Here is a 15,442-nt window from a genome sequence, read left to right as displayed (position 1 = left end):
TCATGATTCATCAATTATACCGACAACATTGTGGTTGTCTTTAATTTTATCCCGATCATCGTAATTATTCAAACTATGTAATTATTTTTTAGCATTTCTGGAAACAGAAACATCATGCTTAAACAGCTTAAATTAGTAGAAACGCCTTTGTGTAAATAGATCATGGTTAAATTCTCTTTTTGATTAACTTGGTCCAATGTAAACCGAAAACCTCAAAACATTTAATTGAAATCTACGAATAAAATTGAAAAAGACGCATAATATTTTCACAGTAGCGTTCTGTGTGACTCTTGTCGGATATCCTCCCCCTACAAAGGCGTTGGTTTAGGTAATCAGGCATAAACTGATATTAATAACACTAATTGCTCAATCACGCCATTTAATGGAGAGTTGTCAAAGCTATTTATACCATTATACATTTTGGGTCTTTTGAACTTATTTTAACCCTTATTTTTTGCTGAAAGAACCTATTATCCATGACATCGCGAGAACGACAAATACAGGTTTTTACAAGGTTATTAATTAATTTCATTAAATCATAAATACATGTTACATCCAGTTAGCTTTCAGAAAGGTCGGCGGTTATTTAGATACATTTTTTTAATGGTTTCTTGGTAGTTTTTGCGATTTGAATTTTGACCCAATTTTGTGCAGACATTATTTAAAAAATAAAAAATCAAAGTGGTAATTATTCGTTATTATCTCATCACTCCATTTAAAAGGTTAAACTTAATTTTTCACTTTTTTGATATCATAATATTTTCTTGCTAAATAGCTCCAATTAATTACCTACATGTCTCCATTTAATGGTACTTGGCCCTCCTATATATAGCAAAATTTGTGGTGGTAACATTTTTCGTTCAATAATGATTTTTATCGCCAGTTAAAATGAGGTGACAATTTCTCATAGCCTGTGTGGATCAAAATCTCCAAATTCCAAATTGCTAAAATGGCCCACTGAAGTTATATTTTATTCGCGGCGAATGTGAAGGAGCTGGCCACCGTGACCCTAATGTGTGAATTTCATGTGCCCGCGTCACAAGCTGACCTCTACCCTTCTCTATAAAACCAACCTCCTGTTTGATTTCTGTGGTTTAGTTAGCGTCGATTCTTCACGTCCATTTCAAGCCAAAACACTTGGCCCGGAAATGATGTCAAGCATTACAAGTAGTTGTAAAAGGGTGCCGGGTTTCGGCCAATTTGGAAAGAGGCTTAAAGACTAGATAGACGGGTTATTGATGACCAATGACTGCGAAGTGAGGGAGAGGTGATAAAGGGAATGAGGAAAGAGCAAGGATTAGGGAATGCGGGCATCTTCGTTGGATTCACCGGCGAGCGATCGGACCACGAGAGTTGCCATTACCCTTTTCAATCCTGACCTTACCCTCATCCCATTCCTCGTCTCTCCCCTACTCCACAGTGATTGCCTTTCACCTCCGTATTCCTGTAGTCTAAGAGTTCGTTTCTGCCTTTATAATAATTGCGCAGGTCTTTCGCATCTCCATATTTTCAGCGATAATGGTGTGCATTGTCATCTGATCAATACCAATACGATCTCCAATAATGCGCACACTTAATCGACGGTCTGAATTCAGCACTTCACGCACACGTCAGGAAAAAATTGCTACCGATATTGTTTATACAAACATTGTATATTGAGAGTGAAATTTCAGTGTTTTTGTCAAAGAAGCCCTATAAATTGTTGAACTCTGTTTTAGCCGTCCGTAAGAATGCACTCCATCACCCACTGTCTCGTTTGCAGACGGAGGTTACCCCTTGGCCCGCTGGCAACAACCAAAGCACCTCCACGACGGAGCACGGCCTCAGCGTGTGGGTTGGCACATGGTCCGGGGGCGACGGCCGCGCCAGCGAGAACGGTCACATCGAGTGGGTGCGGTCCGTGGTCCCCACCCACGACCACTGGCTGCAGTACCCGCCCCTCCGGCCAGAGTTCCACTACCTCCTGGGCACGCTCTTGGTCATCATCGGGACGGCGGGGGTCCTCGGCAACGGGCTCGTCCTCTTTGTTTTCACGCGGTGAGTCCTCGGGAGACATGGCGAACTAATATTTACTTGAGCACGGAGTTCAGTCTTCTCTCGGATGTTTTCTAAATCCTGGAATACATTGTTTTCCCTATCCCTCTTTCCGTCGAACTACTGAACTATTAATCTGTAGTCTAAGAATTTGTTCCTTCCTTCGTAAGGAAACTTCTTTACGCTTGTGATCTACTCGATTCCACCTGCCCCACCCACCAATCCTGTGTTTGTATATATGCATACATACACACACACACACACACACACACATATATATATATATATATATATATATATATATATATATATATATATATATATATATATATATATGTATATATATATACATACATATAGTTCCTTCTTTCCGCCGAGGAAAAGAGTGGCTACCGAAAACTTGGAACACGTGTGAGTTTCTTGTGTGTGTGTTTTTCTGGTTTTTTGTTCGTTAGCGCTATCTTGCTTCTCCGTTTAAATTATTATTCACATCCATGAGACTTAATTCCAAGATAATTTAATTTGCATATAAATAATTAATAAGTCAATATTTTTTTAAATTATATCTTCGAAAGAGGTATGATGAGTAATGTATACATTTGGTAAATAGAATGAGGGAATACGTCATTTTCTTTAGTTTTTTCACAGTCAAAAAAAACATTTTGAGTCATTTCTAAGGAAATTTGAATCGTTATTATTATAACTTTCTCCGTATCAGGAAATGTTCTTTACCAAATTTTGTATTTTTTTTCTTATTTTCGAAAAATTCTTTAAATGGTGGGATATCACGTTGATAATTATATCTCATATTCTTCTCAAGTGGTTCCGTACCTGGTGTATGTGCTAAGGGTAACTTATCGCAATCCCACGGGGTAAATAGACCAACAGATCAGTCGAGATAGGAAAATAATAGTCAACTCGGGAATACGCTACAATCACTCCAAGATTTCTGCGTGGGAATCCTTAGCATTGAGGTTCATCCTGTAAGCTTCTGCATTCATTGAATATTTTTAATTCTCAACCAATTTTTTTAAATTTTTTACAGTAAAATCTTGCATTCATAATCACTTATATTTATTATTTTAAGTGAATTATACAAATGTATTTAATTTCGAATACAATAATTAAGTAATACAAACTGCTCAAAAAGCCCCTTAAATTTATATTTGTGACTGCATTCAAAATGAATAGAAAGAATGTTCATTCCGGTATTTCTTTTCATCATACGATCAAGTCTTTGAAAAATGTCCTTTAACTTCGAATCTCTTGTGTTTTCCGAATAACTAATCACTGTTTAACACTTAAAAAATACCATCAAGTATTTTTATATGCCAGAAAAGGTATTAGGAAGTATAATCTGTAGTATTAACACTATCGTAAAACCCACAATCTAACAGTATTTGAAATAATCTCTTGACATGACCTGATGGAGATTTTTCTCTTGAGGAAAGCTGCGGGGAAATGCTCGAATGGAAATGCTTAGGAGAGTAAAGTTATATTTCCTATTGATAATGTCATAGTATATGTGTCGCTGTGTTTTGAAATCTCTAAACTTAAATAATAAAAAATGGGTGCGATTTTAAATAATTTTATGAGTGACCATGGATTGTAAAATAATTATTTGGGAAGTAAAATAATTGTTTGAAAACTTGGATAGCATTTCCGCGATAATCACATGGCATAACAAGCCGACTGTAAAAATGTAAACCATGTTATTTTAGCTCTTATCCCTATACTGCTTCTATCGTCAAATTACACTGATTAGATAGAAGTTTAGGGAAATAAACGAATCCGGACTTAACGAAATTATTTATTCCTATGAATTTTCACCATCAAACAGAATTAATCGAAAACCTATTCAAAATTCTCCCAAGTACATGTATATCTTATCCTAAATACCATGTTAGGGTAAAAAAATTCCACAGAGAAACTAGAACCTTCACCTCTTCTGTGTAGCAAGTCCCTCTGACAGTCTCCATGAAGATATGCTTGTTTATATTTTAATTATACAATAATGTGTAACGTCTAAATTTCATAGTACGTCATGAATCTAACTTCTCAATTAATTATATTTTTACTAATGGGGTTTCATTAACAACAACACATACCAATTAACTCCCACCAGTAATTGGTACTATGTGCCTAGGTAAAGTGATCATCATTTAGACCCCATCTTTGGCGGGTCCTTCTGTTGTTTGACGCGTCACAGATGTCGTTTAATATGCTTGCTTAGTAACTCCCTACGGCCACGCATCATTTTGAACGGAATGGCTTGCGAATCCGAATTACAACGCAAATAGAGGATGCTTGAATGAGAGGGTGAGCACATAGCAGAACAATGCATCTATTTTCTTTGGATTGAGGGTAATTTAATTGATGAAATAAACTAATTGCAACATGGTGACGTAATCATCAAGCCATGGAAGAGTGTTTTCCAGCACACCTTAGATGAAGCAGCAACTGCGGCTAACTTTGAGCTCTTCGGCACAAACCACGGACTAAGCTTTTTCCCCTTTTTTAATTTTTTTAACTCAATCCACCTTTCCAGTTTCATTTAATTAGTATGAGAATGTCAATTATTAATAATTATCTAAGAAATTTTGGAGCAATTTTCAGGGCATGTATTGGGTGGTTGAAATGATAGCTACGAGGGTAAGACAATAAATAACTCGCAAAACTAGATAGAGGCAATAATGATCAAAGTAGCTTCCTGAAATTAATTATCCCTTCTCTACATATTCACTCGGTACAATAAAGCAATTATCCTATCTCGGTACAAGTCCTTGGTAGCCGGCAGCAAAGAAGTCTTCTGTTTGCTGTCACAGCTAACGAGTGATCTCCTCGGCCAACGGTATTATCATTTTTTAAACGTCGGCCACCCAAATGATCTTCCAAGGGCCCGAACAGATGAAAATCACCGGGGTATTAAGTCGGGACTCTACGGTGGATTTTACAAGCGTACCCAATGACATTTCTTTTTAACCGGCTCCGGCGTTTGTCTTGCTGACTTTCGCGACTCATTTTTTGACTTGTGCTCATAAATTCGCATACGCAGGCATTTAGACGCCTTCACGAGAGAATATTTAAAGTTGAGTTGTAACAGAAGCCCGCTCTAAAGTAGCGTTTTCTCGCCCCCCCACGCATGAAAATCCTCTCATAGTTGTCTCGGAAAAAATGCGTTGGTGGTGCTTTTTTCTTTCACTTTCTGACTCACTCGTGCTGTCTTATCTGATTCACTTTAATCGCAGGGCATCCATCCCTATTTCTAAGCGTGAAAAAGTTGACCAATTTAATGGAAGGCACCCGAGTAATTTAAGTTGGGAGAAGAGAAGCGCAAAATTAAATCTTCCAATTTAAGTCCCTAAAAATGAGGAAAAAAGTCATTCTTGCCCATTAATTGCAAGCGGTTACAAACATGTAGTTTGGAGGTGTTTCCAGTTCTAATAAAATTAATTCGGTTATATGTTGTCATATCTTTACCCACATGATGCATTGTTTAATGTTGGAGCTATATTAAATGGGCGCTATGTTAAAAATTTAATTTAAAAAATTAAATATAAATATAATGGGCGTTGGAGCTTTAAAATGATAAAAATCTCTCGTTGAATCTCATACAAACAGCTTTAACCACTTTATTCTACTAAAATAAATCGTCGAGAATCTGTTCGTTTAATGTTGCTACTTTTTTCTCGTAGTCATGGAGTATGAAAAATTATGCTTTGAGAGGGAAAGATTATGCTCTATTAAGGTTTGAGAGAGAAATTTGGCAATTAATGCTACTTAGAATTTATACAGCTTTTTGGGAATGGACAAGAGTTGTTACAGGTATTACAGATGGTCAGCAAAAGTAAAGGCTGAAAGTGTTAGCAGACTATAATTGTAATATCTGGCAGTCAGTAGTTTTTGGTAGCTACGTTTTGACGATAGTAACTCGCGAGAGATGGGCATCCAAATAACATACGAGCATTATGAAATTATCGTAACGATATCGCGTTCAGATACAGGAACAGAAGGAAAAAGGTTTTAAAATACTGAGTTTTTTTTTATCGGTAGTCTACGTAATGCTTGGTGGTAACCATGGTAACCTAATAATACTCTCCACAGCAAATTGAATGACGACGAGGCCTTTTTCCATTTGGGGAGATATTTTTAATCTATGAAATGAAAATCGGCACTGAGACATGGAGATATGCAGAATACTAGTTTCAAAGATTGTACGCACGACTGAGAGAGGCAGGAGATAAGAAATGCAAATTGGAAGAAATAGGAATGTGGAGCTCAATGAGAGCGGTGAGCAGAGAGGAATGGAATCATCGAATTCATAAGGTCGAATTAACAAAAATTGGTGGGATAAAGGCACTTGTAACGTTAAATATTTATGGTTATGAACAAAAAAAGGGATAAAAGTCACTTACTTTTGAGGTATGATATCTTCTTCTGCATGACAGTTATGGAAGAAAAATGACAAGTAATTGATTGTTTAAGGGTCTCCCCGAGTGAAATATGAGAACCAACAACATTTGAACGAGGAAAACATTATATATATATATATATATATATATATATATATATATATATATATATATATATATAGTTTTTATTAGGTAATCTACCGCTTAAGGTAGGTTTTTGGATGAACATAGCTACTAAATAAATATTTTGTAACTCCTAACAAAACACAAAATCCAGCAACCTACTCTACATCAGGCCCCTCTTCATCTCTGAGTACTTCCTTCCTCTCTTCATCCCATCCAACATCCCTATCCTGTTCCTTCCCTTTCCTCGTTTGCCTTAAATGCTCCCCTCTATTACAGTCTTCAACATCCCACTGCCAGTCAATACTTCATCCATTTTTCCTGCCTCCATAGGATTGCTCCCAACAAACCCCTCTCTTCGCCCACCATACCAAGTTCCTCCTGATTTGTTTTCTTCTCAGTCTATTTCACCTTCTCCATTCTTGTCCACACCCACATTTCAAAAGCCTCCAGTCTACGTCTATCCTCCTGCTTCAATGACCACGTTTCCGCGCCTTACATAGCTACGCTCCATATCAAAGTTTTTACGAGTCGTTTCTTAATATCCTTACACAACGTCCCTGTCATCAACTCCCTCCTTGTGAAAGCCTCTTTGCCTATCGCAATTATTCTCCTTACGTCCTTACTACTTGGACCGTGTTGGTCCAAAACACTACCGAGATACGTAAACTGTTCCACCTGCTCTAGTTTTCCCTCCTATTTTAATTTTTAGTTTAGCCTTTTTCTTTCTAGAAAATCGCATAACCTTTGTTTTATTAATATTGATTCTCATCCCATACCTGTCGCACTGAATTTCCAATTCACTCAGCAATGCTTGCAGCCCCTTGGCTGACTGACAAACTAAAGCTTGGTCATCAGCAAACCTAACTGATTTTCCGAATTTTCCGCCCACTTTTATTCCTACCTCCAGTTCTTCACATGATCATTAATCCCTACCCTTAATCATTTCCTCTGCATATAGGTTGAACAGCAACGGTGATAATGGGCAACCCTGCCTTACACCTCTTTCTAACACTGCCTATCCGGACTCCCCGTTCCCCAACCGCACCTGAGCAGTATGAGGCATGTACAGGTTGCGGATTAGCCTCCTTTCCCTCCAATATATTCCTATTTTCTGCAATACACTCATTAGTTTTTCCCAATTCACTCTATCAAACGCTTTTTCGAAATCTACGAAACAAGCAATTACCTCCTGGTTGTGTTCAATATTCAATAATCTCATTACTGCAATGGCATCACACGTACCTCTCCCCTTCCTAAACCCAAACTGATCATCCCCTAAGTAATCATTTGCCGTACCCTCTATCCTTTTGTTTATGATCCTGAAACATATGCGGCACAGGGATTGGAACTGATCCCCATACCCTGATGCGCAAGTTTCAAACGACATTGAGCTTAGTACTATGTGGGCTTCATCATCACCTTTGAAGCCGACGTTCGGGTTGAAAACTGTGGTTTTCTAGCAAAACGCGGCATCTCCCGTAGTTTCTTTGGAAAAACCCAATACTATTTAAAGCGAACATATGCGCTTTACGTGAATGAGTGAGCTTAAAATAGCCATAAATTTTACCGCGAATTTTGAAGCCGACGGCACCCAGAGGAATTTGTACTGTGACCTAAAAGTAATTTGTGTTCTAAAAGCACATTGTAAAGGATATTCAGTTAAACTGTCGTGTGTGTAGGTGTGTGTGTGTGCAGAAGGATAGTCAGCATTTTCGGTCACAATCTCAGGGACGGTGGATCCGACTCGTTTCGTAGGGCATGTCCGAAAGGGTTGAATGGGCCGACTGCTAAAACTGCCGCAGGTCGAGCGCGTGGGGGATTTCGGTGTGGGTCGTACATTTTATTTTGGTATTTCGGGAGCGGGCGCTTTTGTCTGCTTCGAGTGGGGACGGAAGCTATAGGGGAGGGAGGCATTCAGGTTGTCCGTAAAACAGATTCGTCACGTCCGGTCCACGGGGAACTGAGTGTGAGGTTGTTGATAGAATAGGGAGCGGTGCGTGTATGTGTGACCGACAGGCTGAAGGGAAAAAAGCACGCCATTCGAAAGAATACGTGAGCATCTCCATCGCAAGATGAGAGTTACCTGAGAGAAGGAATGTGGTAGCTATTTCTGTACCATTTTGATGGAGAGGGAGTCCGATTTTTTTGTAAGCGTTGATGAATGCAACATTATATCTGCATCTAAAACTATTTCCCCCATGCTTACAGAAGAGTTTAGGGTTTGCGGTCTTTTAACGTTGAAAAAGGCCCGGAGCAAGTATTTGAAGGGAACTTAAAGACCTGATTCACTAACTCTACCGTCGTATTTGTTTCGGTTCATTTCCAGCAGGGATAAAATGAATCGTTTGACAAAATTCTTCTTGCTAACTTTGTCTTAAATCCATTTCTCATTTATTTTCTTGGCCTGTTTAAGCATAGTGGGACTTCTATAATTTTCTCAATGAAGCAAGTACTCGTTATACTGCAGACGAACGCTCGCAATGACTTTGTATTAAATTATGTCAGTCAATGTTTGCGTTGTGTCTCAGAATCTGCAGAGGATCCCATTTTATAATTATCTGTGACTTTGTGATGCTCTAGATATTTCTCAATGTTATATTCAAATCATGGATCAAAGTTTTCCCAGAGGTAAATCCCAAGTTCTCGCCGCATATTTGACGGAAAGCATCATCACGAGATGCGGTCTCTCCTTCACTTGATCGTCGCCGTAGTTTCCACACTGCGCGATTCACAAAACATCAAGGCCTACATAGTAAGCCTTAGCATACCTACGCCGTAGGTATATGTTATCCTAGCGTTATGTAGGTGGAAATGGCGTCATGCAATAATTTTCCTTGTCAACGAACCCTAATTGTAAACCTTTGGGTATTTAGGGCTACGAAGCTGGCTCGCCTGATCTTTTTTACGCTATGCATTACCGTTTTTTTACCAGCTTAAATTTTACTACTACAGCTACTTTTTTTATTTAGCATTTGCCAGCCTACCTTCTAAAGGCAAGGATGAATTTAATCATAATATGTGTAACGCAAGTAAATCATTCTATGTGCGAAACATTAAATGTTTCCTTGTCAGTTCCCCAAACTCCACATCCCCCAAGAGATGATTCCATAAAGTTCAGTTATAACAGTTCTGGTGAGAGTTATCTTCAAGCATTGTGTCACCTGATTTTCTTTCAAACAGCGATATCATTTAAAGCATGCACACACATACGCATATAATAATTATGCGTACAGATATATGTATATATATGTATATATATGTATGTGTGTATATATATATACACACACACACACACATATATCTTCATATATATACACACATATACATACATATGTATATTTTTTATTTTTTTATTATTCATTTATATACCCTGCAAGCCACCGCCAGGGTGTGTGGCAGGGGGTGAATACACATCAGGTTAATTTTACCCGAATATGACCCTACCGCGCTCGAACATTGTTATCATGATCCTCTGTCGTTCGTGGAAAAAGGACATCTTAAATCCATCTGCTCTACCCTTAATCTCCCTAATTTTACTGACACGATTTCTCCTACTGCAGTACGATAGGGGTAATAATACATTTTCAACATCACTGCGAAAGAGACCTCCTTCCAATTTATGCAAGAGCTTCAATCTGTAATTTAACCTTCGCTCCGCTGGTGATTCCCAGGTTATGTTCTAATATTTTGGATACGCTACTAATTTTATCATAACAACGTTTCACAAAATATAGCTCCTCCACACTATCCAATTCGGCAATTAATCCAACTTCGTGAGGATCCCATATACGTACTTGCAGTATATGCTAAATGAGGCCTAACCAGTGAAAGATAACATTTCTATTTGACCTTTTCATCACATTTACCAAGAACTCTTCTAATAAGCCCTAATTTTTGAGAGCTTACCCACATATTCCCCCTAGTATGTGTTTCACCTAGGAGAGATCGTGAGTGAGAGTAACGCCTAGGTATTTAATTGCGTACACACATTCCATTTCGGTGTTCCCAAGGCAGTAGGCGTTCGGGTCGGAATTGCTCTTGTTCCAAATATTTAATGCTACGCACGTGTTTAAGTTTCATTCTAAATTCCAAGTGTAGCACCAGCGTTGTATAGCAATAAGATCATCTGATAAAGCTGCTGTGTCCTCGGGATCATGGATATCACGGTAAACGGTATCGTCGACAAATAAGCGTATCTTACGAGTGACTACGGAGTCAATGTCGTTAACGTAAAGTAGGAGTAAAAGAGGTCCGATGGCACTTCCCTAGGGAACATCTAAAGGCACTTCTACTGCATTTGAGCTAACTACATCTATGACTACTCCTTGTATCCCCATCATTCAAAGGGTCTTTAAATCAACCCCGGATATTTTTATCGATGCCATGTGCTTCTAGCTATATATATATATATATATATATATATATATATATATATATATATATATATACAGGTATATATATATATATATACATATAGTTAAAAGGATATGGCATAGATAAAAATATGTATATATATATATATGTATAGTATATATATATATATATATACATATATATATTCATATTTTTATCTATGCCATATGCTTCTAGCCATATATTTATGTGTGTGTGTGGATGCAGTTAACTTTCACGTTTTCGTTACCAATGTTTAATTGTTGCAAATAGAAAACGAATAAATCTTGAGACTTAAAAGAAGTGGCCAAACAACGCGAGGTTACAAAAGTCTATCTCTGGTGGTTCAAGCACTGCTTTCTCTGGATAAGAAATTGTCAATTGAAAATTTTATGGTTTCATTTTGCTTGCATACAAAATTATATGAGGTCAATCGATCTTTTCCTTCCACTTTTCCATTGTTTTCTTCCTCTTTTAAATTGCATAAAACAAAGTAAATTCACTGGTGAATGTTTCGGCAAAGTACTTATTTTAAAACAATAGCATGTAAGGGCTTAATTTTAGAAATAATTAAATATCCGATATACCAATTTAAGTATACAATGGGCATTTGAAGAATTTACGCATCAATTAAGGTAATTAAATTAATTATTTCAATGATATAATGGATATGTAATCTAAATATTATAAATTTCATGAATGAACATAGAATGACTCCATGTAATTGCCCAGGATATTTTTATTTATCTTTGCTTTATAACTCCAATTTAAGTCGTGTGTGAATCATATGCTATGACTCTCTGCATATAGTTTCACTACTACGGTTAAAAATTCGTCATTTTGTAGAAGTGAAATTATAAATGTTGCCGTAAAGCTCTGGAGGTACGGTCAAATCCCAAGTTACTTGAGAAAATGGGATTTTCTAGATTCTGAAGTTATTATTCTCCTGCGGATTAGGCAAATATTAAGACATTTAAGTTGGCTGATCACTGAGAACTTAAGCTAGAATTCTTTTCGAAGATGATAATCTCAATAACTCGTTTAAAAGTATCATTTCATATCAGGAATCTTCGTCACTTTTACGCGTTTTCGAATAAAAAGGTATATTTCTCTATTACTAGAGTATGATAATTTTTTCCAATTTTTTATGACAATTCAAGTGTCATATGAAGATCAAAAGACGAATTAAAGTAACAGCGATATTAGTTAAGCTCACGAACAAAGTCCCTTATATCACTTAAATCAACATTTGCTGTTGACCCAGAGGAATCCTAAAGAAAAGTCCAACTTGGTTTGTGTTTCCTTCTTATTTTCGCTGACTAAACGTATTTTCATAAGCGTGAACTCCCATACAATAGAGTAAATCGATTCCATTAAAAAATATATTTAAGAATAATGAGATGAAAAGAATCATCGACGACTTTCTGTGGAACTTTTTTTGTTTATGTAAAATAATGAGGACATTTTGATTAAAATGCTACGACTTCTTTTAAAACTTTAACAAACATCAGATTTAGGCTTTATTGTAAAAAATGTTGGTAAAGTATTTTTTACCGTGGCATAAAAACTTTAAGGAATTTTTTCCATTGGCAAGGCTTTTTTTATTCACAAGGGCACTACAAACTTTTTCAAAAGTACAGAAATGCCTTCATTTCCATTTCCACTTTGTTCAGCAATATGAATTCTAAGGCGGAGGTCTCTTATTTCTTCTTAATTCTTTGCAACTTTCAAAAATCTTTGGATTGTTAATGAATGACCTATTGGAAGATTATCAGACAATAGTAGTCCACTTATTTTATATAGATAATAGTTTAATACTACTCTATCCAATTAAACACATTCGTGGAATACCATTAAAATGTTTTACAAGCAGTTACCTCATACTTATCAATCGTTTGTTTCTTTGGGATTTAGATGTAGCGGAAAGGGGGAAAATGATTCAAGGCTAGGAACATGAAAATATTTCCCTTTCTTTCAATTTTTCATTGAATGTTTCATTATTCCATGAGCACTTACCTATTTTAATTGCGTTCTATAAATTATATGATCCATCAAATGATAAAAAACTGATTCTCACGTGATTGGGTAAAGATTCACTCGTTGTTAAAGAATAAATTACCTCGAGTATTACCTGGAGCATTTCCCAAAGGAAATTTGGCGTTTACCAATTCCAAACGTGCTCTTACGAATGCCTACCCAATTGCTCCTTACCCGCTCTTTCTAATCCTCTGAAAGTCACCCACCCTTTAATCAAAAACTTAATGCCTTGAAATGTCTTTCATCATGTGGATCAAAGAAAAAATATACACCTTCCTGAAAAATTAGATTTATCCTTGAACAATTAGAAATTTTAACTCTCAATTACCTAAGACGTGTGGCTAAGTTGATAACTCTCTCGACTTGTAAGACCTAGCGGAGATGAATAACGTTGTCTCCAGGGCACAGGCAGGAACGTGGGGAGTAAGAAGAAAGACCTAAAATCGTCCACTTTTACGCAGTTTTATGAACATAGTTAGAAAAACTTTGTGGTCCGTAGTTTAATAATTACACGCTGTACATGTTGAGATGAAATTTTTCTTTAAATTAGCTAGTTTTAACTAGCACTATTACTATTGACCCCACGAGAAGTTTGAAGGTCAAAGTTCGCAAAAAATTAACCCCGGGTTTCATTCCAAAAATATGAATCAAGGCGTGAAATATCTGCATGAGAAACACCCTAAAGACGGTTTATTGTATCCATCCTCATATCAATTATCTCATTAATGGTACATACGTAAGTCAATAAGTTATACTATAGAATCTCTGAAAAAGAGATTCATTGTGTTGAGCTGAGTGTTTTAAAAGTGAAATTAGTCGTTAATTTACGTAATGGATGTCTTGAAAATGAAAAAAATTCCCCCACGGAATTTCCTTACGTTCAGCTACCTCAAAGCTAGTTCCCAAAAGGGAAGGGAAAACTTGCCTTCGATCATCAAACGTTGGCTCACACTGCATGCACGCTTTTTGGAGGCCGACAGACTGATACGGCTCCCCCTCACTGATCATCCCGACGCACTCCACGGCGCGTTGCAGAGTTCTATAGTGCCGGAACCACCACGCATCAACTCCACTCGCGGCGCCAGAGGGCAGGGAAGCGTGCAGAAGATCATTTGACAAGAGAGACACATCGATCGTGTCACCGTGCACCGTCCTCGATCTCCTTCATAAATATGCATCGATGTACTTGTTTGTGGCATGGAGGCGTCGCTGATTTCATGAATGAAAGATTTTCGGCCGCGGGGTCAAGGGAGTGTTGTCCTCCACACTGTCGTTCCGTATCATTGTTTCCCGGAAATGACTGATTCCGGAAGATCAAATTTTCAAATGGGAGAATGTCGAAGGTTCTCTACGGGCACCTTACACTTAGGGAGGGAAACATTAAGGTTGGAAACAGAGCGGGATCGGAAGGTGCGTCTCTTCTATTTGTATTGTTTGAAATATGCCAACATCCCTTGATTACGTGACAAGTTGCTGATGAGAATTGCTTATGAGTCATTAATCCATTGCAGATGAGTTAAGGTCATAGGCAGTAGATAGAAAAAAATTTTAAAATTTCTTTTTCTACCACTTCTCAAAATATTTACCGTTACATTCAAGAGCCCGCTGTTTCACCCGAATGCACGCTACATACTTAAAGTGGCGAACAGATGAGCATGGAAAGTGCTTCAAATCACGGCTGATTATATTCTTAACCGCCGAGAAAATCCTGGAATAAATCCTTATTAGTTTCTTTCTGCTGCATTGAAGCCTCCCTCCCCGTTAGTTGCGTGCATCTCCCCTGTTCTGACGGCTTAATATCATTCATATGAGGGAATTTCCCCAGTTTCAGCGCCAACTATTTAAACAAGTGTTCGTTCCTCTGTGAGGTGCCTGAGGATGCTTTTTTTCCACTCATCAAAAAACGTATGTTCAAAACGGTCGCTCTAGGTTGTAGTAACCACCATCTTAATGGGGAGGAAGTATAATTGTGTCAATTTAACATTCAAACTACTTACATTCGCGTTGAGATCACCAGTGCTGAATATGTGCAGCGGCGATATTTAATTTCTCATGAGCGTGAGCATGGAGCCATGTGAACGCTTTGGAATGGCAAAGTGTCTTACGAAATCTTCAAGGGTCACGAGGCGTATTCGTTTGGAGAGCTCGGCAAAAATTTAATTAACGCGCAAGACGGAGGTTTTGGGAGAGGGGGCGAATGGTGGAGCGCAAATTAACGAGGCGCCAAAAAAAAAAGAAAAACACGCAGCGCCCAAAACCGTGTGCACTTAGTGTTTCCCGCACCTTCCCTGCCCTTAAGAGGGCGGGGAATTCGTCGTCCTTTTAGCCGCCCTCCCCCCCCCCGCTCCCGGTTGTTCCGTAGCGACCCAAGAAGACTCCCGTGTTACCACTTCGCGCTGTGCGAGCAAGCTTTGAAACACAGAGGGACATTTCATAAGATT

At 37.9% G+C, this 15,442-nt stretch overlaps 1 protein-coding gene across 1 annotated transcript in view; it reads left to right on the top strand.

The window, feature by feature from the left end:
* The first annotated feature begins 1,304 nt into the window (after window positions 1-1,304).
* Window positions 1,305-15,442, top strand: part of LOC139701071 (rhodopsin-like) — a 113,991-nt gene continuing 99,853 nt past the window's right edge. The window contains exons 1-2 of the mRNA XM_071599646.1: window positions 1,305-1,419; window positions 1,719-2,037. Coding sequence (XP_071455747.1) covers window positions 1,305-1,419; window positions 1,719-2,037 — 434 coding nt within the window. The remainder of the gene's footprint in view (window positions 1,420-1,718; window positions 2,038-15,442) is intronic.

The sequence above is a fragment of the Hetaerina americana genome, unplaced genomic scaffold (genome assembly GCF_022747635.1).
Source record: "Hetaerina americana unplaced genomic scaffold, ioHetAmer1.1.p SCAF_11, whole genome shotgun sequence".
In the NCBI taxonomy this organism is placed as follows: Eukaryota; Metazoa; Arthropoda; class Insecta; order Odonata; family Calopterygidae; genus Hetaerina; species Hetaerina americana.
Note: the sequence above shows the minus strand (reverse complement) of the source record. Positions and strands in the feature narration are given on the sequence as shown.